General features: G+C 34.3%; 1 protein-coding gene across 4 annotated transcripts in view; it reads right to left on the bottom strand.

Annotated features, from left to right (window-relative positions):
- The window catches only part of CFAP54 (cilia and flagella associated protein 54), a 100,213-nt gene that overhangs the window by 3,228 nt on the left and 73,252 nt on the right, over positions 1-23,733 (bottom strand). Inside the window, exons 53-68 of one of the 4 annotated variants that reach the window (XM_079303532.1) lie at positions 21,207-21,309; positions 19,664-19,802; positions 18,579-18,736; positions 18,194-18,379; positions 16,863-16,989; positions 16,410-16,562; positions 15,265-15,373; positions 12,661-12,763; positions 11,849-11,938; positions 11,195-11,336; positions 8,808-9,011; positions 7,380-7,573; positions 5,126-5,311; positions 3,806-3,909; positions 2,817-2,997; positions 1,393-1,470 (exon numbers count right to left, since the gene is read on the bottom strand). In XM_079303532.1, coding sequence (XP_079159658.1) covers positions 1,393-1,470; positions 2,817-2,997; positions 3,806-3,909; positions 5,126-5,311; positions 7,380-7,573; positions 8,808-9,011; positions 11,195-11,336; positions 11,849-11,938; positions 12,661-12,763; positions 15,265-15,373; positions 16,410-16,562; positions 16,863-16,989; positions 18,194-18,379; positions 18,579-18,736; positions 19,664-19,802; positions 21,207-21,309 — 2,257 coding nt within the window. Of the gene's footprint in view, positions 1-1,392; positions 1,471-2,816; positions 2,998-3,805; positions 3,910-5,125; positions 5,312-7,379; positions 7,574-8,807; positions 9,012-11,194; positions 11,337-11,848; positions 11,939-12,660; positions 12,764-15,264; positions 15,374-16,409; positions 16,563-16,862; positions 16,990-18,183; positions 18,380-18,578; positions 18,737-19,663; positions 19,803-21,206; positions 21,310-23,733 lie in introns of those variants that run through there. The other 3 variants (XM_079303534.1, XR_013773955.1, XM_079303533.1) reach the window with 3 other exon arrangements.

Below are 23,733 nucleotides of genomic sequence, written 5' to 3'. Positions count from 1 at the left end.
GGATTAGGCTTCAGCTGCTCAACCAAAACTACCATATCTCAAAGCATCTTAATTTGAAGTTTGTATTTGAATCTTCATGATGAAAAGCTTTGTGATGTTCCACCTGTTGAAACCTGTTTTCATTTGTTGTGGAATAAAACAGTGCAGTAAACATCATAGTCTTAACGGGACAACACTAGTAAATCTGCTCCTTCACTTCCATTGTAGATTCCCAAATAGAAGCAGACAAAGTGAAAGGAATTCACAAAAATTTGAACAATTTCAGAAAGTTTCCATGATTCCGTGAAGGTTTGTCTACATCTTTTCCTAGGAATCTAACAAATCTTTTTACCACAGAAGAAACTTCATTGGGCTCTGAAAAGTGCAGCTTTGCAGAATGGATGTGGGTGTATTCTGATGCCCTGAGGAAGCCAGATTGAGTGATAGGAAGGCCTGGGAGTCATTTGAGAGAGAATTTCAGGATGGATAATGAGGGGTGGCAAGAATGGTGCAATGTGTATCAAAGGCAATCGTGTGCTCTCAGGTACCAGACTGCAGGACGCACAGGACAGCATCACAGATTCTCTCTGCTGTAACAGGCACTAGCCCAACTGTTCTCAGATAAAACTTAGATTCTGTTCTGGTAGGAAGAGCTCTCTGACTGGAAGACTGCAGTGGATGCCCTTTCCATTATCATTCCATTGTGAACAATTACTGGCAAGATATTTGAGGATTAGTTGAGGGAGTGATATGTTACAGTGGATTCCAGAATCTCCCGTGGAGTCCCTTGAGCCCTGGCAGCTGTGGTCCTTCCCTGATGTCCCCAAGGTGGCTGAGAGCACTAAACAGCACTGCTCCCCACCATTGGACAGTTCCCACAGTCTCTTCTGGGATACTGACTGCCCTGGGTAACAGGATGAATAAGATGTTTTGTCCAGCAGACAAAAAAACATGGACAAAAAACATGGACAAAAAGATGGCGTACTATTTCTCAAAATATGTCATGGTAGAGGCAGAGAAAGCAAAGAAAATTGAATAATCAAGCCTGAATAACTGCAAAAATGTTAGAATGGAAAGAAATTGCATTTAGCAATTGCATGATGGAAATTCAGTGGAGTCTGTATAAACAATAATCTGTATTAACCATTGTGAGCAAAAATCCCCATGTAATACATTTTTGCATGTATGAAAAGTTGACTATAATGAACGGTGAAGATATTCACAGTTTGTAATCATGAACATTGTATTTTATTTGTAAAGATGATAACATAAAACCAAAACAGAAAGTCCAACAATGAGAAAAAAAAAATGGGAAGATGCTTAGTGGAAGATGCTTAATGCCACGTTTCAGTTTAATTGAACAATTGTTTTATTTTAGGAAGTATATTTTTATTCTTAATGAGAACAACATACCTCAGTTAATGGAGAGGACAGGGCTCGACCAACAGACAGCAATGCTTTGACTTCAGATAAACACCTTTTAGCAATTTCCTAGTGGTATAAAACAAGAAAAAACCTGTACCACCTGTGTAGTACAAACATATGCTGTACTATCAGTCTCCTCTGATAAGGTAACAGAGGCTCAGCCTTACAAAATTTTTCAGAATATTCAAGTTTTAAGGTATTCTAACTGAATTCACAACAAAATAAACCTTAGCTATTAATATAAATTTTCTGCAATACAAATAGTTGTGTTTTCTGTACAAACACAATGCCCAACTCTTGCAGTTTCTACTGAGGCAATATTGCTCCTGGTTCAGGTTTAAAATCCAGTGATGGAGCATAATTTTGCTATGTATTTACTGAAGATATGATAAACACCCTGACAAGGTGGTATTTATAGATGTATAATGCATGGCATGTTAATCTTATTAGCACTCTAAACATTGTTTTACCAATTACTGACATATATTAATGAAAGTTTGAGCAAACACCTTCAGGTAATCAGAAACACCCACTAAAGGACAGCTCTGTCTACTCTCCTGAAAACACTGATTGGCCAAAATACCATTTGTTCTCCAAGCTAGTCGAAATACAGCCTTGTAATAATGGCACAGTGCACAATTGTCACTGTTTCACTGCATCCATCAGACAAAATGACAGCCTCTACATCATTAATCATTTCACATAATAGATATAAAGAGAATCCTGTCACATGATAAATGTCTCCCACTTTGAAAATAAACGTCTATTTTGCCTTGGCATTTATCAAGCAGCACTTATGCTGTGGCAACATTCTATTCCAATGACATTATCTCAAACAGAGCACATGGAAAATTCTGAAATTACCTTTTGTGTGTGTGTATGTGGGGAGAGTTATTTGACTGTGGACCATATTCAACCTTGCTAATAAAAAGAAAAGCGGAAGATGGCATAGAGAAAATGAAAATAAATTCAGTGCCAATTTTAGTCATCTCTCAGTAACATTATTAGAAGGTTCTAATTTCAGAAGCCACCACTGCACATTTTAAATTAAAGATGTGTAACTGATGTTTAAAAAGCACTTTTGGGTTGATCACCATGCTAATTTAACACACTGCCGAGGATTTCCAATTTTAAATTAGGCATCAGTTTCCAAATCTATGTACCTGAAGAGGTAGCTTTTATTTTCAAGTAAAAAGTTGAAAATGCCTGGAAGAGTACTAAAGTGACAAGCAACGTTTAAGGAAAAGTTAAATATTAAATAAAGAGTAAAAGTATTTCAACTTTTCTTTAAAGTGGTGAGGGAAGCTTAATGTCTGCTTTTATTTCTGCCTTCCAAGTTGCCTGTCATTTATTTCCCCAAAAAAAGACATTTTAAATCAAACACCTATAAGAGCTGAACTGTTCTCACTTACTTCTGTTTTTTCATCAAGACGCCATAAACCCATTTTGGGTTTATTTGTAAAACTTATTTTCCAAGTTTCACTTTGCTCAAGAAAGCTTGTAGGTACTGAAGTTGCAAAGTTCTTAGAACCTTGGATCAATATTTCAACTTGCTCCTTCAGATGAGACAATTTCTCCCTTACAGAAATAATTCTAAAAGAAGACAAAGATTTTCATTATTACTGTTATAAAAGACCAATATTTGTTGTTTCCAGGTTATAATTAAGCTGACCTAGTTTTTATTACATATTGATTAGGTTTTACATTTTCCTTCATTTCAAGACTGATCTCATCATTGTACAAAAATAAATTTTCCATTTAATAAAATGGAGATAAAGAAAGCATTAGCTTTTTACATTAAAAATGGGAAGTAGCATTTTAGGAATGCCTTAGGAATTTCTCTAAGAAAAGGTTTTTTCATCTAACCAGCACAGGGGTGGCAGAGGCTGCCCATTATTTCTTCCCTTCCACCCACTAAGCAGTTCTAAAAATTCTAAGACTAGATGAATGACAAGGAAGAAATGAAAAATGCCATAGGATGTAAAATTAAGGACAGAGTCTAGTGCCACAACTGAGAAAAATTCTTGCATTCTCAGAGTTGTAATATGGGATGGAGAAAGTCGGTGATCTACTGAAAGAATGGGAATAACTGCTGGGAGTGCTTCTTAGATCTGCTACATTGCCATGCCAGTGTAATATAATTAGCATATGTTACTTGGTTCTTTAAGAATCAAAATAAAAATGCTAATGAATGCATTGAATGAACAACTGTTTGGATGGGTTTAACACTGTATACAACATCTTCCAGTTTTTACAGTGAAAAATCTTTGAAAAGCAGAAATGAATGCTTTTAAAGATTTACAGCTCTTTGATATTCTGTACTTTCTTTTCTCTCATCCTAAATGGGTGATTGATCTTTAATACAGCATTAAATAACAGGACAGAGTCAGTGCTTATTTACCTAGCCAATGGAATCCACAAGTGGCCTGAAAACACAGACGTACTAAAAATCGCGATGTCGCCAACCTTGACAGGGTTTATATTATAAGCATAAAGCAACAAAACCTATAAAAGAGATAGAATGGGTAAACTGAAATGCAGTAGACCTGAGCTATTTCAGTGATACAACAGTACAGTCAATACCAAATACAGTGTACTGATGAAGCCTTAGATAACTGACCTTCAAAAAAGAGAGGAGTGTGATATAATATAAATTTGTACTACACTCAGTTTTGATGGGCTTTAAATTAATTTAATTAATTAAATTGGATATAATAACTATGAGTTTAAAAATTAGGTATATCCCATGCTATCACTATCAAAATCCCAGTGTTGTCCTGAGCCTGATCAATCATATGCATGGCTGTCATAATGCTAGGTTTAAACCCATTAAATGTGCATAACTCACCAATCTAATGAAGCCATACCATTAAAAGAAAATTAAATATTATGTTCTCATCTTTCACTGCAAGAATTTACTAGTCTAGTTGAAAATATGCTTCCTAATGGTAGCTGAATATTTTGACTACATGGAAAATAGAATATGGCATTCATGCATTATTTGTTTTTAAGAGTTGTCCCTGGTTCTCTACTGATCTCTATTATGGCCTTGCTAAAGTTACCTGCAAAACCATATTAAAAGGTACATTATTTGCATTACCTTTATGGGGTTTCTATCAGTTTCCTAATAAAGATAAATGGGTCTAATAGAAATTTTGAAACTGATCTGCTATGCCAAAAGGTTTGAGATCATGGATTTTTATTGCTGAAGTAGAAATTTTACCTACACATTGTTCCCTTGTGTAAAGATAAAACAAATTCCATGTCATAGTCACTCACATTCCTACAGCCCTCCCATCTCTTTCATCTTTCATGTTCAGTCTGACAGTTTAGGAAAATGAGGCTTCAAAATCTCATTTTCCTTGTATATGTGTATCTTTGCTTTTCCAAGAGTCTCACGCCGAACTATTACTCAAATGTATCAGTCAGGTCTACCCAAACTTAGAGTGGAAGTCTTAAAGACATGAGGGATTTACAACAGGCATGAATACAGCATGGCCTGGAAGCTCTATATGGGAAAGAAAAAATGTGGTTTTGGGCTGCCAACAAATGCTGTCAGGGCATTTTGTTTTTCTAAAGAGCAGGTTTGCAGCAGAGTAAATAAATTCTTCCTATCAGCATAATTCGATTAAAAAGCTGGTAAGTCCTAACACAAATATTCATTGGAAATGAGACTTAATTTGCTCCACAACCTAAGGAAACTGCTTTGCTTTAGTTATACCTTAGTTTCTGTATCTTTTGATGGCTTTGCCACAGAAGGAATATACCACTGAATGCTGATTTCCTTCTCCTGAGCTCTTGCTGCCTTACTCTCTGTCCGCTCGTATTCTTCTACAATGACAGAAACTGGAGAAGCTGTTCTCACTTGTGACACTACTGATGTAATCTCTGAAAGTTCAAAAGACATCTGAAACACAAAATAAAGGTTTAAATTACATTCTTTGTAGTGAAACAGGAAAAATCTGTTATAATCCAGTGTCTACTGGAATTGATATGACTTTCATTCGAGCATAAATATATGTTTATTTCAGTAAATGGGTAGTTTTTGGACGTGTCCTTTTTACCAAAACTTTTCAAAGTTCATGTGATGACACATTTCTAAAGGTAAAATAAAGGATTTTTAGGCTGACTTAGAAACACCCACAGTCACAATGATTGTTTCCTTTGACTTAAAATCATTATGGGTTTGGCTCAAATCTGTTATTTGACACACTGATGATACAAAATTTAGTGATGAAAAAATAATTTGTCAAATATACATATTGATAATTAAAATAGGATTCTGAATGTTAGAATAATGTTTTATTTATGTTTACCTATCTGTTTTCTCAGCTGTGCAACTAACAAAAGGTGACACCTGCTGAAAATTCAATCACTTAATTTGTGAGGATTTGCTGTATTTTATAAAATACATATGGAACATTAGCAGGGGTTTCATCAAATAGCTACTGTTGGCCATCATTCACCAGGGAATTAATGCAGGAATACTGTGAGCCAACATTCATTCATGAACAAAATCTTTTCTAAAAATTGTGAAATATTCAATTTAAAGGCTGAACAGTAACACTGTCTATATTTTAAAGTGTTGCACAGATCTGCAAACTGATCTAGAGCTCTTAAAATTCCATTTTATGCTATGTATTTCTTTCTAAAATGTGTGTTATGGGGTTTTTTTCACTGAACTGCATCCTTTGGGTTTCTATTCATGTTGAATCTTTCTGAAGAAGGACTTTACAACCGCTGTTGCCAAACATAAATGTTTGTCTATTCAACTTTCTCAAAAGCCTCAAAATAAACTGTTAGTTAAGTATTTCCAGTCCTGCTTACTATCATGGAGCAGAACAAAAAGCAACTATGAAAAATGTAACAGAGCCCAGAATTTTAATTATAGACCTAATGTAATTTGGATTCTTTGGTCAGCAGACCTGAAAAAACCTTCAAGAGTCAAAAATAGAATACAGAGATAGATGTAAGTGAAACAACTTCTTAAGTAAAAAAAATCATTATTTGAAGTATGTCTATTTGTACTGCTAAAACTCACAGTAATAAATTACAGTTACATTTTTAAAATAACATCTATAACCTTCTGGATAGTTAAAGCTTCTAAAAATATTGTGATAAAATCAATGAATCTTAGAATTTAAAAAACTATAAGCTTTATGCTTGTTAGCTGTCTACAACAGTGAAGTTAACACATGATTATGCAGCTTGCACCCGTCATGAACATGACAGTGAGCTCTGAAGCTTATTATTCTAGAATACTGTAATACTAATTATGTCAAAAAAAGAGCAGACAGAGTAAAATAATTTTTGATATATGATGGCTGTTATAAATGTCACATACCATATATTTACAATTTATTCAGTGGCACAGTCAGCTCTTTGTTAGGAAATGAGTAATGATATGCTGTCCAACACTGCAGAAAGTTCACCAACTCTAGACAAGCTACTTTCACAGAAGTATTTTTATTCATTTTTATAACATACCAAGTACTCCCTCCTCAAGGCTCCCCTGTCTCCATTTAATACTGAATATAATAACTAAAAAATAAGCCACAGAGAGTGATCTGTCATTTTAATTTTTAGTATTAGGGTAATTATTAATGTGAGAAGTGGGATTGAGAAACTATGGAATTCAGATGAAGATCAAAAGTATTTAAAACCTCAGCCCTTATTGAGTAACAGCCAACTTTATTAACCAATAAAAACACCTTTTTAAATATCATTCTGCTTAATCTTCTTGGGTATAAATACACTGGCTATGGGATGGAGATTATTTTTGCAGGAATGAATAACACAATGATATTTACATTTGTTAACTACATAATTCACTGCTTGCACAGGATTTTGGTTTTCTACTGATCCTCTGCATATATAATTTCATTCTTCTATAGTGCTCCCAGAAATATAACCATTGGAATTACTGAAAATCGGAATGAAATACCAGTATAACATTTTTGAAAGAACGTAAGTACCTCGGAAGAATCAGTGTGACTACTGACTGGTTCTTCTGCATCATGTAGTTCTATTGGAAAATTATCAAAAATGCACACTGAATATTCAAACAAATTCTTTTCAAGGAAGGAGTGCATTGCTGCTATTCGTAGAACAACTCCTGTGTCAGAAATCAAACCAACGTGTCCATGTCTTGCAAAAAGTGATCCAGGTGCTGGGTTAGGGGCAGATTTTAAAAGAGATTTTTTAAAATTACATCGTTATTTTCCATTAAAATGTCAAGTTACTACAGTTACTCTATATTCATAAATTTTGAAAACATAATAAAATACGTAAATAGATTCAATATCAAATAAAGGCATTTCCAAAAAATATACTGACTGTCCTTAAATATTACTAGCTTATGCCATTTATAATTTTTTACCAGTCATCAGATAATAAAACAAACTCTCTCCAGACATTATAAAGTAGCATGAAATGGGAGGTGCAATTTTGAGGTGCAGGTATTTAAATTCAGAGTGTAAGCACCAGTATGTTCACTAGATGCCCAAGCACCCACTACAATAAACATATCTTTATTCAATACAGTCAAAATATGTTTTAAGAGCTCTTAAAACCCCAGTTTAGACAGCTAGGGCAGATCAGCTGAGTTGCCCCCCAGGCTCCCTGACAGGCAAGTAAAGCTGAAATTTATATGCAGGTTTTGACACCTGCTTGTAGATACCTTCTTGTCCTTACAGTTCTGTGGTGAGCCAGAATACTTTTATTTGGTGCTGCAAGGAGAAAATCCAGCCCTCTCTGGAATTGTTATTTTCAGAGTTGCTACCTTTCTCTCTAAATAACACCTACATGTACAATGTAGTATTGTTCTCACCTCTTGGGTCATTACTAGTGTATCCAAAAGCTGGCTATCACCTGTAGGTACACAGTATTAAGTCCTTGCAATTAATGAATTCTTACTCTGTTTGAAAGGTCCTATCTATTACCATGTTTTGTTTACAGTGAAATAACCCAAGCAGCAAATCATACCTGGGGTTTCATTCAAAACACATTCAATAATGCTCAGCCTTCCCATTTACCCTACACTCAGGTCTCCAAAACAGATTTATTTATGATGTGAGTTAAACTTGATTTTTCTAGAACTAAAGATAAATATTAATTATTATTTTTTTAGAAATGCTTCAGATGTAGTAATAACAATAAAGTTTTGAAGGAGGTCTTCCTGGTATTGTGAAAGCTTATGAATAACTACAAAGGTAGTAATATCTTCACTTGCAGCATTTGTAAACTGACATAAATCTGGATTTCCATGAAGATTTTTTTGCATTTACACAATTTAAAGGAACTCAAAACTAGGCTATTTCAGATTATAGCCTTTGAATCTGGCACTTTTGGCCTTCAACAATAGTATCTACAGCAGTTTTCTAGAAGGAAATAAAAATACATACCAGATAGGTGTGTGTTATAAATTCTTTTTAAATGGTTGTGGTAGCGAACCATGTCAACCCATGTTATTGCATCTTTCTTCAGGCTGACCTTGGTGACATGACTTTCTATTCCTTCACTTAGACTCTGATGGTCTTCTGTGATTTGTTTCTTTTCAGTAGAAAACACTTTGAGTGTTTCAGGGACAGAATTGTATCCATCTGCAACTCCAGTAAGAGTTAAAAAACATGAAGTGGTTGGAATTCAAAAGCTATTTCTGTGTTGTGTTAGAATTGGCTAATCTGTAACTAGAAGTATAACCTGTGAAACTGCTTCTATTTTTCATACAAGAAAAATTATTTCTATTCTGCTTTAATGTGAGTTGAAATAGTAAATAGCCTTAAAATTAGTTGAAAACTGTTTCTCTGATCATGGGCCTTACTAAAGCCCATTAGTAAGGAACCTTACTAATCCTTGCAAGAAATTCAAAAGGAGTAGAGAGCAAGGTGCATACTCTCTCTCTCTGAATTTGAATATAAAACCATTATTTCTACACTTTGTTCAATATAAAGTATTTACTACATGGAAACAACACAGGGAGTCATCAATCATAACTTCAGAAGCTGCACTTCCTAGTTATGTTGACCCAAACTCAGAAGAGTTAGGTACTCTGAAGTAGTCATTGATAGTTTTAATCCTTCATCCCTTTTAGCTATTAAGCACATTTTCATTGAAATATACTCTTTAAATATATAAATATATAAACTGTGAAATAAAACAAAAGACAATATTCTCTTTTGCACTGCCTAAAAGTTCTACTTATGCAGAAGGAGGAAAAATTGTAAGATAACAGTACATCACTACTTATATTCAATACTGGTTTTTACTGTATTAGTACATGGCTCTTTCAAAAGCACAATTCTTGAGCTCTGTTTCTCACTCCAAATTGAACAAATGTTATGTTTAAGTGATCCATAACAGCAAACTTTCAGAAAATAATTATGAGTGCTTCTACAATATCTGAATGTCTTTATTATTCCTGATATTTCACAGTCAATGCCAAAAGTTTAAATGGCCATATTGTCTTTTAGATGAAAATTTAAATATGTTTCACTAAGCATTTTACAGAAAATATTTAGTGTGTTATGCTGAGAATTTATATTTCAATTTATATTTTTGTGTTTTGGCCTACTATTGCTTTTCTACATTTTCTATTTTTCTTTGTATTCGCTAACAGAACTATCAGGAGAAACACCTGCTGCATTTGCTAAAAGAAAAAATGATCTGTAATTATAAGCAAATGGAGCTAGTACAAAACAATCAGATTGAAAGTCTTAGCACACAACACTTGTTTTCATAAACCAATCAAAACACATATGTTTAAACACTGTACAGTATGCAGACATGGCTCAGCTTCACCAGCATCTATCAATCAGAGCTATTTAGTCTTTGCCATTCACTTGGGATAATTGAAATTAAGTCACTCAACCAAAATTTTATCACTAAGTTAATGGTTCCTAGTTTAAAAATAAACATGAATATTTTGCCTTAGTGTTTATTTAACATCTAGCATCATTCTCTCAGAATTCCTAGTTTTATTGTTGGGGGTTTTTTAAGATAAAAACCTTCAATTTCATGAAGTCATTTCGCTGAAAAATAAATGCAGAATTTAGAAATAAACCAGGCAAAGCTCTACCAAGCTAGTGGAAGAATGGCTAAGTAATAATCCATTGGATTGGAAAGACAGTGAAAATTTTATTATACTGACTTTGACTTTTAAAATACAGTACCCAGGCAGAAAACTTTGCAAGAGTTTGGGCTTGTTAGTTTGGGTGGGTTTTGTTGTTTGTAGTTTTGTTTTTATTCTGTTTGTTGGGTTGGGTTTTTTGGGGGATGATGCAGGGAGAGAAGCTATTCAACACCAACATCTCCTTGCAAAATCGAGAGTAAAACTGAAACTCTCAAAGGGAAAGCTGATATACCTAGGGAAAAAAAACAGTTATAAGTCAGTGTTTGAAGGAAAAAAAAAAAAAGAAAAAAAGCAGTGAGGACTGATAGGGAGGCAAATATCTACTTTATATGTCTGGGGAAGTCCTGTAACAAGGGACCATCTGCTTGTCCAAAATTATGGCAGTATGTGCATTCTGACTTTCTGAGCCATAGTATGCAAACAATGAATTTTTCTTAACATATTGAACACATGCACAGGCTGATATTTAAAGACCTATGAAGCCTCTACTTAATATTTTGTATTGCTATGCATGATGAGGCTTTTGCTTTTACTTTCCAAAACTGATATATAGCTTTTCATAAATAAAAATTAGATACTAAATTTATTACTAGATTACATGGCATATATAACTTATTATTTATGTAATTTTCTAATGTAACTATTCTGATAAAGGAATACCAGATATGAAATCTGTGTACGAAGAAAAAAGATCCATGGAAGCAAATTCTGGGACTTTTTCTTGCACTTCATCCTTCATGTTCCATTCCTTAACACCCTTCATTCCAATTAACAGCTGAGAAGCAACCATAGCTTCACTGACCTAAAAATGACATTTCTTTTATTCAGGACTTGTTCACTACAGAATTCATATAGATTTTAAAATCTTAGAGTAGCAAGATGAGGACAAAAAATAATTATTAAACATACTATATTTTTAAAAGTTAGAAAAAGATTTCTTTCTGACATAAGGTATGCATTATATCTAAATAAATCATTACTGCTGACAGCTTAATTACAACATAGTGATTTCAAACCAGACATCCTCATCTGGATGCCACTAATGTCTGCCCACATGTCAAATACATGTGCACACATATCAGGTCATGTGCCATTTTATTTGCACTGAATCAAAGTTAAGGTAAACAGAGTCAGATCTGTCCAAGAGAGATTAAATGCATTATTCAGTATCCACTTTAATTTTGTTAAACAAGACCCATGCCAGAAATTTCAGAAAACCTTAACACTCCTGTTTGCATAGCCTTATTTGCTTGTGTAAGTAGAATAAGATGAAATGTAAAAAAAAAAGTTAACTCTTCAAAATATTGCACCAACCTGTGCAGCTGCTCTTATTGCAACCCAGGCTTGTACTTGGTAGACTTCTGATTTTATAGCCTCATCAGAAGACCGATCTCCAGAAGAGCTCTAAAAATTATATATTATATTCATAATCAGAATTCTAAATATATTATGGTATAACATATTCTAAACATAGAAGAAAGTCCTCAGACTTATATTTTTTTATTTGTAAATTGTAAAAATTGACAATCTGTAAATTCATGTATTAATTACTGAAAATGAAAAAAATTTCCAGAGCATCCTAATTGGCTGCTCCTGGAAAAAGTGTCCTCAGAGCAGCTTACACTATGGTTACTACTCTATACAGTGTTGCTATCATATTCTATTTTTTTGAATCTTAATCACCTCTTTTCTGTAATGTTACAAATTTTGCTTTCCATCTAAGGCTTGTAGGAACTTTAATGTGCTTAAAGACACTTACAATTCTCATGCTATCATTCATACTTGTACAGAAAAATTGAAATCTGATAAAGTTAGCATTTAAAAAACCAGATTGGAATGTTCAGTATATTTTGCAAGGTACAAATTAATTTGTATATAATCATAAACAAAAACACTGTTGGTTCTGTGTCTTCCTATTTTATACAGAAAAATATTTTAAATATTATCATTCATGAGAGATAACATCAAAAAATATAACATTCTATTATATTTCTTTATGTGATTTTTCTAGTAGAACTTTCATAATCAGTATGATGTATAAGTCATTGCAAGTAATAATATGGCAAAGTGCACAATACATATTTTCTGTTTTGAAGAGACCACTGCCCAAAAGATGGAAAACATACACTTAATGTGGAAGGCATCGACTCATCCGTCTCTGATAGATCCTCATTTCTGGCAAAATACAAATATGATAGTGCTATTTCAAGGTATGACTGTTTTATCAAGCTGTAAGAAACAACACACAAAGTAATCAGCTTTACTATCAAAGTAAGCATTACAGTGATACAATCTGACTCCTGCATAAGACTAGCTAGATATCTCACTAAATAAATCATTCATCCATCCAGCCCCCATCATCTACTCTAAGTGTAACATCTTTCAGAAATCCATGGGATCCTGTTTTAAAGTCATGAGTCTAAAACATTCCTGTGGTGTGCTTAACGAATAACACCTTGATTTAACAGTACATCAAATATAATTTGCACTATTTGAAACAAATATTCCATAAATAAATTGCAGATGTTTAGTAAGAAAACACTAATATTGCAAGGGAAGTGATCTTTCTGTAGTGTTTGTCTTCCTTGCTCAAGTTAAGGCATTTATCCATTGCCCTGGTTTCCCTGAAACATAGGTAGCTGAATTTGGATAGCAATCAAATCATCAGTCAAACTCTCCCAAGAATCAGCAAAAATACCCACAGTGAGCAAAAGAGACTTTTGTTTCCTAACTGGGCTTAGATGAGTAACCTTCTTAGTTTTGAGTTCTGTACCAGAACATTTCACATCTTCAGACAGTGCTCACCTATTCCCACTCTCCTCCTATGTTTCCTGCTCTTTTCAGTGATTCTTACAGTAGTATTGTAAACTAAGCAAAAAATCACAGAAGCATAGAATGGTTTGGGTTGGAAGGAGCCTTTAAAGGTCATCAGTCCCACTCCCCTGCAAGGAGCAGGGACATCTTCAATCAGATCAGGTTGCTCAGAGCCCCATTCAACCTTACCTTGAATGTTTTGAGGTGCAGGGCATTTATCACCTCTCTGGGCAACCTATTGCAGTGAATCACCATTGTAAAAAATGTCTTCCTTGTATCTAGTCTGAGTCTACCCTCTTTGGGTTTAAAAACATTACCCATCACAACAAGCACTATTAAAACATCTATCTCCATCCTGTAAACCTCCCTTTAAGTATTGAAAGGCTGCCAAACCATTTCCCTGGAACCTTCTCTTCTCCAGGCTGAAAATTCCAATTCTCTCAGCCTTTTGTCACAGTAGAGCTGTTCCTGCCTCTCATAATTTTTGTTGCACTCCTCTGGACCCACTCCAACACGTTCATGTATTTCCTGTGCTGAGAACTCCAGAGCTAGGTGCAGTACTCCAGGAGGGATTTCATCATATCAGAGCAGAGGGGCAGAATTACTCCCCTCTCCCTTCTGAAAATCCCTATACCTGGAGAATTTCTCCAACGTTTCTATTCCCTACAGGTTTATAACAGTCTTTTTATCCAGATTCCTCCAGGCTCTGCAGATTTCTTCAGATCTCACTTATGAATCAACTTCCCCAAGCATAGCAACAAACTCTTGATCACATAATTAATATTCTGGACAGATTCATATTGCACAGAGTTGGCTGCTTATATAGTACAATAAATTCCAGCTTTAGTACAGCTTGTGTTAAGCAAAATACAAAAGTCAGAGTACTGTACAGTTAAAGACTGAGCCAACTAACTGAGAAGATGGCAAATTCTACACCTGGTTGGCAACAATTTAGTTAAATTTCTAGTCTTGCTAAGAAAAAAAGGATGTGAGACATCAAGAAACAACTTTAATTAAATAATCCCACAGATATCACAGGGCTTGTATAAATGTGAGCAGGATGTTAAGTTCTCTAAAACAAGAAAGCCACGGTCCATTGATATTGCTGTACATTCTTTTAGAAAGATGGAAGCAAATTAAATAAGAGTGTAGCAAATTAAACTTGCAAAACTTCACCACAGTCCATTTCTGCACCATCTTCCATCATGCTGGCTGCTTGTTGAGGTTTATTACTATGCTCCTACTTCTACATTCAGAGTTCTGGTTCATTAACTTAAGTAACAGAATACCCAAACAAGCAAGGTAAATTGCTGCCTTTATACTGTCTCTAACGAGACGTGGCACATTATTCATTTAGACTGGTCAAGAAACAAAAAAAAACAAAGTCCAATGTATCAGAGCTGCTTGACAGAATTTATTGGCTGTCTTGGCTCAGCTCTTCAGGCATCTTCTAGTCTGATAACTAATGTCAAAGTCACTGTCCTGATATCTGTTTCAAACACATTTCCTACGCTCCTTCTGCCTCTGCTCTTCTGACTATTTCAGGCTGGTAACCTTTTCAAGCTGGATTTCTGTTATCTGGAAGGGGGCAGACCACAGCTCATCTTCTGAAATATGAATAAACCTGCTGTTTAATTGATAGCTCTGTTCCCAGTGTTGACAGAGAGGGTACAAATTTGGAAATAGAACAGAAAGCTGTAACTTTTGTGTAGTCTTAAAAAATGCTTTTAAATGTTCCTATCATTTGTTTTAAATAAAAGAATAAATATCTAGCTCTTCTCTATTGAAATAAAACTCTTGAAAAAATAAAAGGTAGTCCATAATAGAAGTCCCACCAAATCTAAAAAAAAACCTGTTTAAAAATTATATTCATGTATGATTAAATTCTTTTCAAAGTTATATAGCTAGATTCTTACTCATATTTTTGATCATATTGCTGGGTTATCTTAATTGCTTCCAACAGGGTTTCAACAGCTTGAGATGACTTGTTATGGCCTGCTTCAGTTCTCTGGCGTTCTGTCTTACCTTAGAACAAAATACAGAAAATAAATTTTCAAATGTCATTATTTTTTCTTCTGTAAGACCCACCCAATCTCCTTTTTCCCTCCAGAAAAGTTAAACAACACAGTACATTATCTGTTCTCCTGATAAGCAAGATCTTCTCCAGCTTGCTTAAAAGGTAATGCACAGTGCTTGTATAACAACTGTCTTCACAGAGTAGCTAAAATAACTGAACTTGGGAATCATAATGACCACTAACATTTCCTGATCCCAACTAGCAGAGCATTGCACATGAGGAGTTAATGAGCAGGCACAGGCCTGTTACATGCTGTCCTGCACACACAAGGTGCACTCAGGCCCGTGTTGTACTGGGCACATCCCACAGGATAAACGCAGCCCCGCTTGCCGCAGCAGAAGAGCCTGCTGGCAGCATCCTCTCAGGATCTTTCTGTAAATGTGAAGCAAGAGGTTCTTATGTGAACATGCTTTTTTGTTTGACAGTAGAAATTATGAATAGCATTGTTTTCTCTCAAGAATAGCTAAAATACCAGAATTAGGCCATTTTTCACAGATAGGATTTGCATGTTGAGATACATCCTGATTGGAAGCATGTTCAGTACTGCTCAACTTTGAGTTCTCAGCCTCTGCAGTAATAGGAGACTATTTACACTATAACACTTTATTTTTATAGTGTTAACTCCAAAAAAAATGGCATTCTAAGAGATACATCCCAGTCTTCAATGTCTCTCTTGCTGGGATCCTCACAAACCAGAATCTCCTGGTGCAATCGTGACGTTCTTAATCTTGTTGGCCACACCCTCGGATCCCTGATAACATACAGATGAAAGTAGTTCTAATCCAGTTTTGAAAATATTTGTGGAATAATGCATCCTGAACTCCTGTGGTGTGATACTAAACACAGGAGAAAGATCTGCATCCAGACAGTGAGAAATGTCCAAACTGATTCTAGTTTTACAGTAAAATGTCTCCATTTTAAGAGACACCATGCATAACATTGCCTAGGATGGCTCTTGGGACGTATAAACAGGGGTTTACTTACCTATCTGAAAAAGAATTTCAGCTTCCATATCTAATTTTTTTGTTGCAGATGCTCTGCAAAGATTCAATGCTGATTCTAAATGCCTGAGAGCACCTAGCCATTTCAAATGATCTCTTGAAGCTGTAGAAGCTAGTTTTTCAGCTAATATATATCCTAAAATAAAAAAACACAATTCTTTGTAATTTATTTAGTAGACAACCAATTTATGAAAAAATAAGCTAATTCCTTTGAAGAAATGCTGCTACATATTTACTGATACAATTCAATTCCCAAAAATTCAAGTGACTGGATATAAATACAAATCTATAATATTGTTTCACTATTGTGTGGCGCCATTGAGGTTTACCTAGGCCACTGAAAAGAAGCCCAAGCTACACCAATCAACCCATTCATAAAATATAGGTGAAAATTAACTAAAACTTAAAACTAATAATGTAGTTGTGTTTTTCTTACCAATTTTCATTTTGACTTGGGCTAGCAAGTTAATATGTGACAGGTAGATATTCTTCAAGGGTAAGACCACGCAAGACAATGTACTGTCTTCCATCTGCTGTTCAATGGGTTCACCACAATCAAAAATCTATGAAAGAGAATGCTCAGTAAAATAAAGTTGCAGACAGCAAATCAAACAGCAGTTTGAAAAATTAAGTTAGGTATTGCAAAACTGAAGTTTCTTGAAAAAAGAACTAGAAAAGGATTCGGTATTCCTGAATTCTTTTACTTTGTACTTGTCTTGCAGGAAAATCTTGTGATGCAAACAAACAATTTTAATGAACTCTTGATTGAATTCAATAGCCTTAGGTTTTGGTTTTTAAAAGAAAATTCCCTAAAATCAGTCCTTAAGAAATAGATCTCACAAGTAACCAAACCCCTGGAAAGAAACTGTCATTCCTACAAAGAAATCTGACATCTAGCAAAGGCCAGAAAAGAAAAAGAAAACAGCATGTAGGGGCCAGTCAAACCTTTCATTCATGGAGAAAAGACAATGGGGAGACACTGTAAAGTGTCAAGTCACTTGAAGGCTAGCAAGTCTCACAGTTGGAAGTTTGAATCTAAAGTGATTTATGTGATTTTTTATCACTTAGGGAAATAAATATTTCAATGGACTAAACTTCTGTTTTAGAAAATATGAGGAAAGAGTTTGATCGAAAAACTTTTCTCTATAACCTGTACCAAGCTCCGATAAAAATCCTTATCTGTTTTTGGATCCCAAATAAGTAAATGGTTTAGTACTTTCACAAAGTTCATGTCCTTAGATTTATTTTTTAATTAATTTTATTTTTTAAAATATTTACATGGAAAATATTTCTTTATACCAATTGTAACAATCCATCAATCAAAAATATCATACTACTTTAAACAGATTGTCCTGATTCAAATTATTCTAAGACAGAAAGCTAAGTTCTTGGATGCTTAAGAGTTAGGAATTTAATGAAATCTACATTCCCCTGAGGTGTTGAGTATAAACATATCCCTTATAAGTGAGTGTTCTGCATCTCTTTAAAAGTCAAAATACCTATTTCTTTTTTCACATCTGCATGTGTATTTTGAAACTATTCAATTTTTTTAAATTCTGTGAAAATACTAGACTACATGTGAGCATGCATGATGAGTATGGATAGAGTTTGGTAAGATGAATGACTTTTTTTACACTATTCTAACATAGATAAAACTGAAGTGATCAGTTACTAGGAATAGCCCTTTCTAATAACTGATAAAATAGCCTCCAGGATAAATAATTAAAGCTGTTGGAAGTATTTGGAAATGCACTGACATGTACTCACTGCTTTAATGGTAAGCTCATGAGACAAAACAAGCAAGTTTAATGGTTCCACTGGAGAAGAGCAGTGTTCTAAATCTTCTACTATTTGCAGTGGCAATATGTCTGTCAGCAGAAGCACACTTTTCACAAGAGTCAAAGAAGCTGGCAGGGAAATAAATGCATCCTCTTGGAGTAAACTGATGATTTTCTGTTTGGACATAGACAACATAAACCAAAGTAGTTAATATCTTCCTGTCTATTTATGAGGACAAATCATGAAAACTGAAAAAAAAAAATCTATTTTAGAGGCACTGTTTCAAACTTATTTAATGCTGCCATCAGCTGTTCTGGCTACACAAAAAAACGCATCAAAGAAAAGCGAACAGTTTTTTCCTTTGCATTCAAACCTGCAGAAGATGTTTAATGTCTGCCACAGGACGTCTTTCTCGCAGGTCAAGAATAGCAGCTTGCACCATCACTTCAGTCTGAGTCTCAATATCACCAAAGGCTTCTGCCTCTAATATCACTTCTTCTACCGCACTTCTGCGCTCAGCCACTGCCTTCCCTAAAAGAAGAGAATACATGGATAGTAAAAATACAATTAGAAAAGACTGCTGCGTGTTCTACCATTCTTAAGTATTTCTGCACTAAAAAGTTACAGAAAATAGGACATTATGAATTCCACATTGCACATGTACCATTTCATCAATTTTGTGACAAATTTACTTTTGCTTTTTCTTACTTTCTTTTAAAGAAAGAAAAAACACTTGGTTTCTAAACTCCACTAGGTATAAGTTCATGCAAATGCATGCTTTTTATGCAAGCCACCAACATAAATATTATGGTATTTCAGATCTGTTCTACTTTTTCAAAAATCTGATTTTAGTTTCAAATGCAAAATAGTGACAGACTTTAGAGAAATTATCCAGAACAGATTAAGCAAAAGTTTGGCAACAGACTTAGAGTGATTTTGATACTTAAGTGAGCATCAGTGTAGTTCACAGAGCCAAGGAATGAAAAACATTTTATTCATAACCAAACTTCAAAAAATCTATTTTGCAATATCTCTCCTAAATCTTCAAAAAACATCCTAGAACATTTTTAGGAGCTATGTAGGCATATTTAATTAATTGGAGATATAGAAAGCAAAAATATTTTGAGACTTTTAAAACTAGAAGCAACAGCATATTTTAAATTAACCATACTTTCTTAATTACACTATAACATTTGAAACTTTTAGACACAATTATCAAAAGATAATGACCATTTAATTAAAATTAATATAATGCTTTCTGTTTTCATGTTTTAGGAGAGAATGTGCTCATAAATGTATTTTCCTTATTGGATTGGATGAGCTTAATAAAAATAATTGTTCCGTGATAATACATCCCCAGAAATAATGTTAGTATTTTTTAACTGTGAATAAGAATTGTGTCTATATAGGATCATTTGCCCATTATAACCCCAAAATCTAAGCAAGAAAGTGTAGTACCTTTCATACTGCCAACACCATGTATCTGTGTCACGAGTGCAGTCACTAGCATTGCTCGACACCTCAGCCACAAATGCACATTCACGTGCTCTTGTGCTGTTACATGGGGAGGGAGCTGAACATCTTCAGTGGTGGACTCCTAATAAGTCCCAAAAGCAAGAAAAACGTTACTTTCTGAGTAACATACTTTACTACAAACAAGGCAACAGGGCAGCATCAGTTTAAAATAAATTTAATTCATACAAATATAATTGAGACAAATAATAGTAACATTCTAAACAGAAGTTAATTTGAAGGGTAGATAAGTATTTTTAATATTAGGATGCCATTTATTATTTAAATTTTTATATATATAAAATAATTGTAAGCACTGAATATTAAGCCACTTTATATGTGAGACTCCATAAATATATCTACATACTATATTTGTTATGAAGAATAATTTCAAGAGTTTGGATTTTATTCCACTCAAACAGGAGCATTACACTAAATTCTAAAGTACATAAAAGTCTAATTGTAGAGCAGTATCAGTATCAAATTCTGGTATCTCAATAATGACTAGAAAGAAATTCTTAGTTTTTGATTTCTAGTTTTTTTGTTTCTGGTGTTCAGGAACAAATAATAGGCGTAATGCTGTACAGCAAGTGTTTGTGAGAATTCTCAGCTCAACTCCTTGTGCTGTCTTCACATATTCTAAACAGTCTTTCTATTAATAAAATTCTACAGTCCATGTTCATCTATTTGTTTCAGCAAGCAATCACTGGACAATGCAACACCTGTATTTTACTTGTACAAAAAATCATCCTGACTGACTTGCATTGACGCAAATGAGGAAAAAAATACCTATGGCTCAGTTACTCAGGACCATCCTAAGAAAAGAGAGGAGCAAGTGCAGAGACAGAAGCCCCTGATATGCAACACAGACAGAAAATAATTACAATGCATTCAAGAAAGTCCAGTCTCAATAGATGCTGCAAAATCTCACTGTTCAATTGCTCTGTCCATGTGAGTCAATTTGACTCACTGTGCACTCAAGAGTGACCAACAGGCTTTCCAAAGCAGAGGCCAGAATCTCTATGTGCTGAACAACAGAAGTCAGCTGAAATCATGTGGAACACAGCAAAGATGTGAAATGGTCCAGCTGGCTCTTTGAAAGAGAATTCAGTTCTCAATCAGAAAACCTAAAGTATCTTAACTGAATAATATAAAATGTTCAATTGATAGCTATGTTTTTCACTTCCTTATTGTTTGGGAGGTTTTAAACAAAAGAAGATTTTCAGTCTTGCCATTTGAGAGTAATAGAAATAAAAACTGTAACTCCTAACCTCATACAAATGATAATGATGATTACACACACACTGAGCACACCTATAAGCAAGCAGGTACCCGAAGTGTGTCAAAGATAATTTCTCCCCCAGGTTAATTGCAACCACATAATACAATTGACTGCTATGTTTTAATATTGTGAAAATCCTTCAACACTTAATACAAGAAAGATTTATATACAAAGAAAGATGAGCTTAAAACAAATATCCACACATACCAAACACTCCCTTTCATCCTTTTCTTCCTGAAAATGTGCCATGTCCATGCTAAAACCTCTTGCATCTTGGAGAAATCGAATTGCAGAGAAAGCCCAAGCAACACTGTGGTATACAGAAATATTACTTAAAAATACTAATTATATTTGCCACTTTATGATTTCATTAAAACAGATACTTCATTTTTTACTATGTCAGAGATGTAAATCACCAATTACCAATTTTTGCTTCAGTAAAACAAGATTGCTGTCAGATTATTTCCTGAATTTGTAGGCACTGCATTACGAAAGTGACAAAACAGCAGTAAGAGAAAATTTTGCCAATAACAGACATAACCTGCTAATATTTCACTGTTAGGATGGTCAGACATTGGAGTAGGATTGCCAAGGAGGTGGTGGGGTCACCATGCCTGGAGGCTTCCAACACTGATGATTCTATTGGTCTATCAGTAGCATATAAGCTAAAATAAATCATATTCTGTTGGAGCAATTAAACCAGAACTTCATTATAATTTCCAGTTACACACAGAATCATAGAATCATTTTGGCTGGCAAAGACCTTTAAGATTAAGATCCAAGTCCAACTTTTAGATCTAGTCAAATCACAAGATCAAGACCAACTGTGGCAAATCTGTCTTCAGGGATAAGTTCTTAGAAATTAGAAGATGTAAAAATACTGAAACAAGATATATAATAGTGATCTATATCATCCACAACTAAGGTTAATACTTTTCTCTTTAAAACTTTTCCATTAATATACATTAATCCTTCTGTTAAATCCACATGGCCAAATATTCACAGGATCTTAGTAAACACCACCAAGGTGATGAGGTAAAACTTCATCAGTAAGAAATCACGTGACATTGCATCTACTCCCCACCTCATACCCTAAATTCTTTTCTGGGCAGCACTGAACTCAGAACAGCACCTTACAAAGATACAGACACCATTTGGACTGTGCAGCATTCAACCCTATGTGTTAAAAAATGATGGGCTTAGATCTCAAAATATTTTCAGGTTTCTTAAAATACGAACTACTGGGTTTTTTCTTTTTTTTGCTGTCTTTATAAGCACTCAGATACACTCAGATAATGTTCCATTTTCATTGCATGTGCACGTAGATACATAAAATGTGTATCTACAGTAGCAGACTTTCTGAATACAATTATTTGATGATATGAAGACATCTGTGAAGCCATCATAGACAGAAGATCTTTTTCATACTAGGAATTGTTGTCCAGAGAGCACATTGCTCAAAATATTCTGAGAATTGCCAAAATCAATGTCTCTTTGTATTGTTTTCTCCCAATTGTATATTTTCCTCTGTGTCTGTAAATCTTTACTTTCCTACATCTTCTCTAAAACATTTTTGAGTTTGGTTTTGGGGGTTGTTTGTTTGGTTTTGGAGGTTGTTTGTTTAGGCTTTTTTTTACAGTTCTAGATGTTCTCTGCCCACAGAAACATTTTTCTAATAATTCTAAGGTACCAGAGAGTATGCCTAGCTCACCACTTAAAAGATTTTTTTTTCAGCAGGTTAATTGTTAAAAATTTATAACCAAAGTTCTTATCTGCGCTGGTTTTCTACATAGACTCTCTTTACATAGAGACTGGCTATTATGAAGCATATGAAAAAATTAGAAAATAATTATTAACACTTTAAGGTCCTTTTTTACTCTTCCAGAACAATGCAAAGAGCTTTTAATGCAAGAGAGATTCAGGGTCTGTGTGATTTTACTGCTTTTGAGACGTTCTAGACTAATGATTACAAAGGCAAAGATCTTGCACAAAGAATTCTGAACAAGAGCTGAACTGCTTCTAAATTACACACATTACTCTGTCAACATATGTATAACCACAGGATGGATGACCTCCTGTTAAGATAAGAGAGCAGTTAAAGCCTTCCTGTCATTTCTGATTCTATCCTCCTTGCTGTTTTTGTGATGCAGACCTGGATGGATTACACCAATTCAGCACAACTAGACCCCAAAGTAACAATGAGAACCAGAGCCATTAATATCTTGGGTTTACCTTACAGAATTCAATCCTCATGAATCTCCTTCATCATCCCTTTACCTCAGTTTTATTCAATAGAATGAAAACAGAATAAATCAATGTTGAATTTGATGGTAAGTTTGTCTCTAACAATGGAAAAGGTGAAACAGAATTTGCTTATAAAACCAAACAGAAAATACGGATAATGCAATTATGCATCCCAACTGCTTTTCTTTTTTTAATAGTTCTCTCCTGAAACTAGGAATCGAAATTAATATTACAGCAAAATCTGACTTTTCTTAAAACATTGCTAGAGGTGCTATCACATCTCAAATACCTTGGAGAAGGTACAGCACCTTAGACTATATACAGGCTATTAACTAATATTAACCTAAATTCCTCATCATCACTGCCTCGAGTTAACTGCTCCTGACAACATTTAGCAATATTGAAAATAAGGCTACATTTTACCTAGGTGCTTACACATCCATCTCTTAAGTAGAATATACATCACAAGCCCAAAGATTCATATATGCCT

This window comes from Erithacus rubecula, assembly GCF_903797595.1.
Source record: "Erithacus rubecula genome assembly, chromosome: 4".
NCBI lineage: Eukaryota > Metazoa > Chordata > Aves > Passeriformes > Muscicapidae > Erithacus > Erithacus rubecula.
Note: the sequence above shows the minus strand (reverse complement) of the source record. Positions and strands in the feature narration are given on the sequence as shown.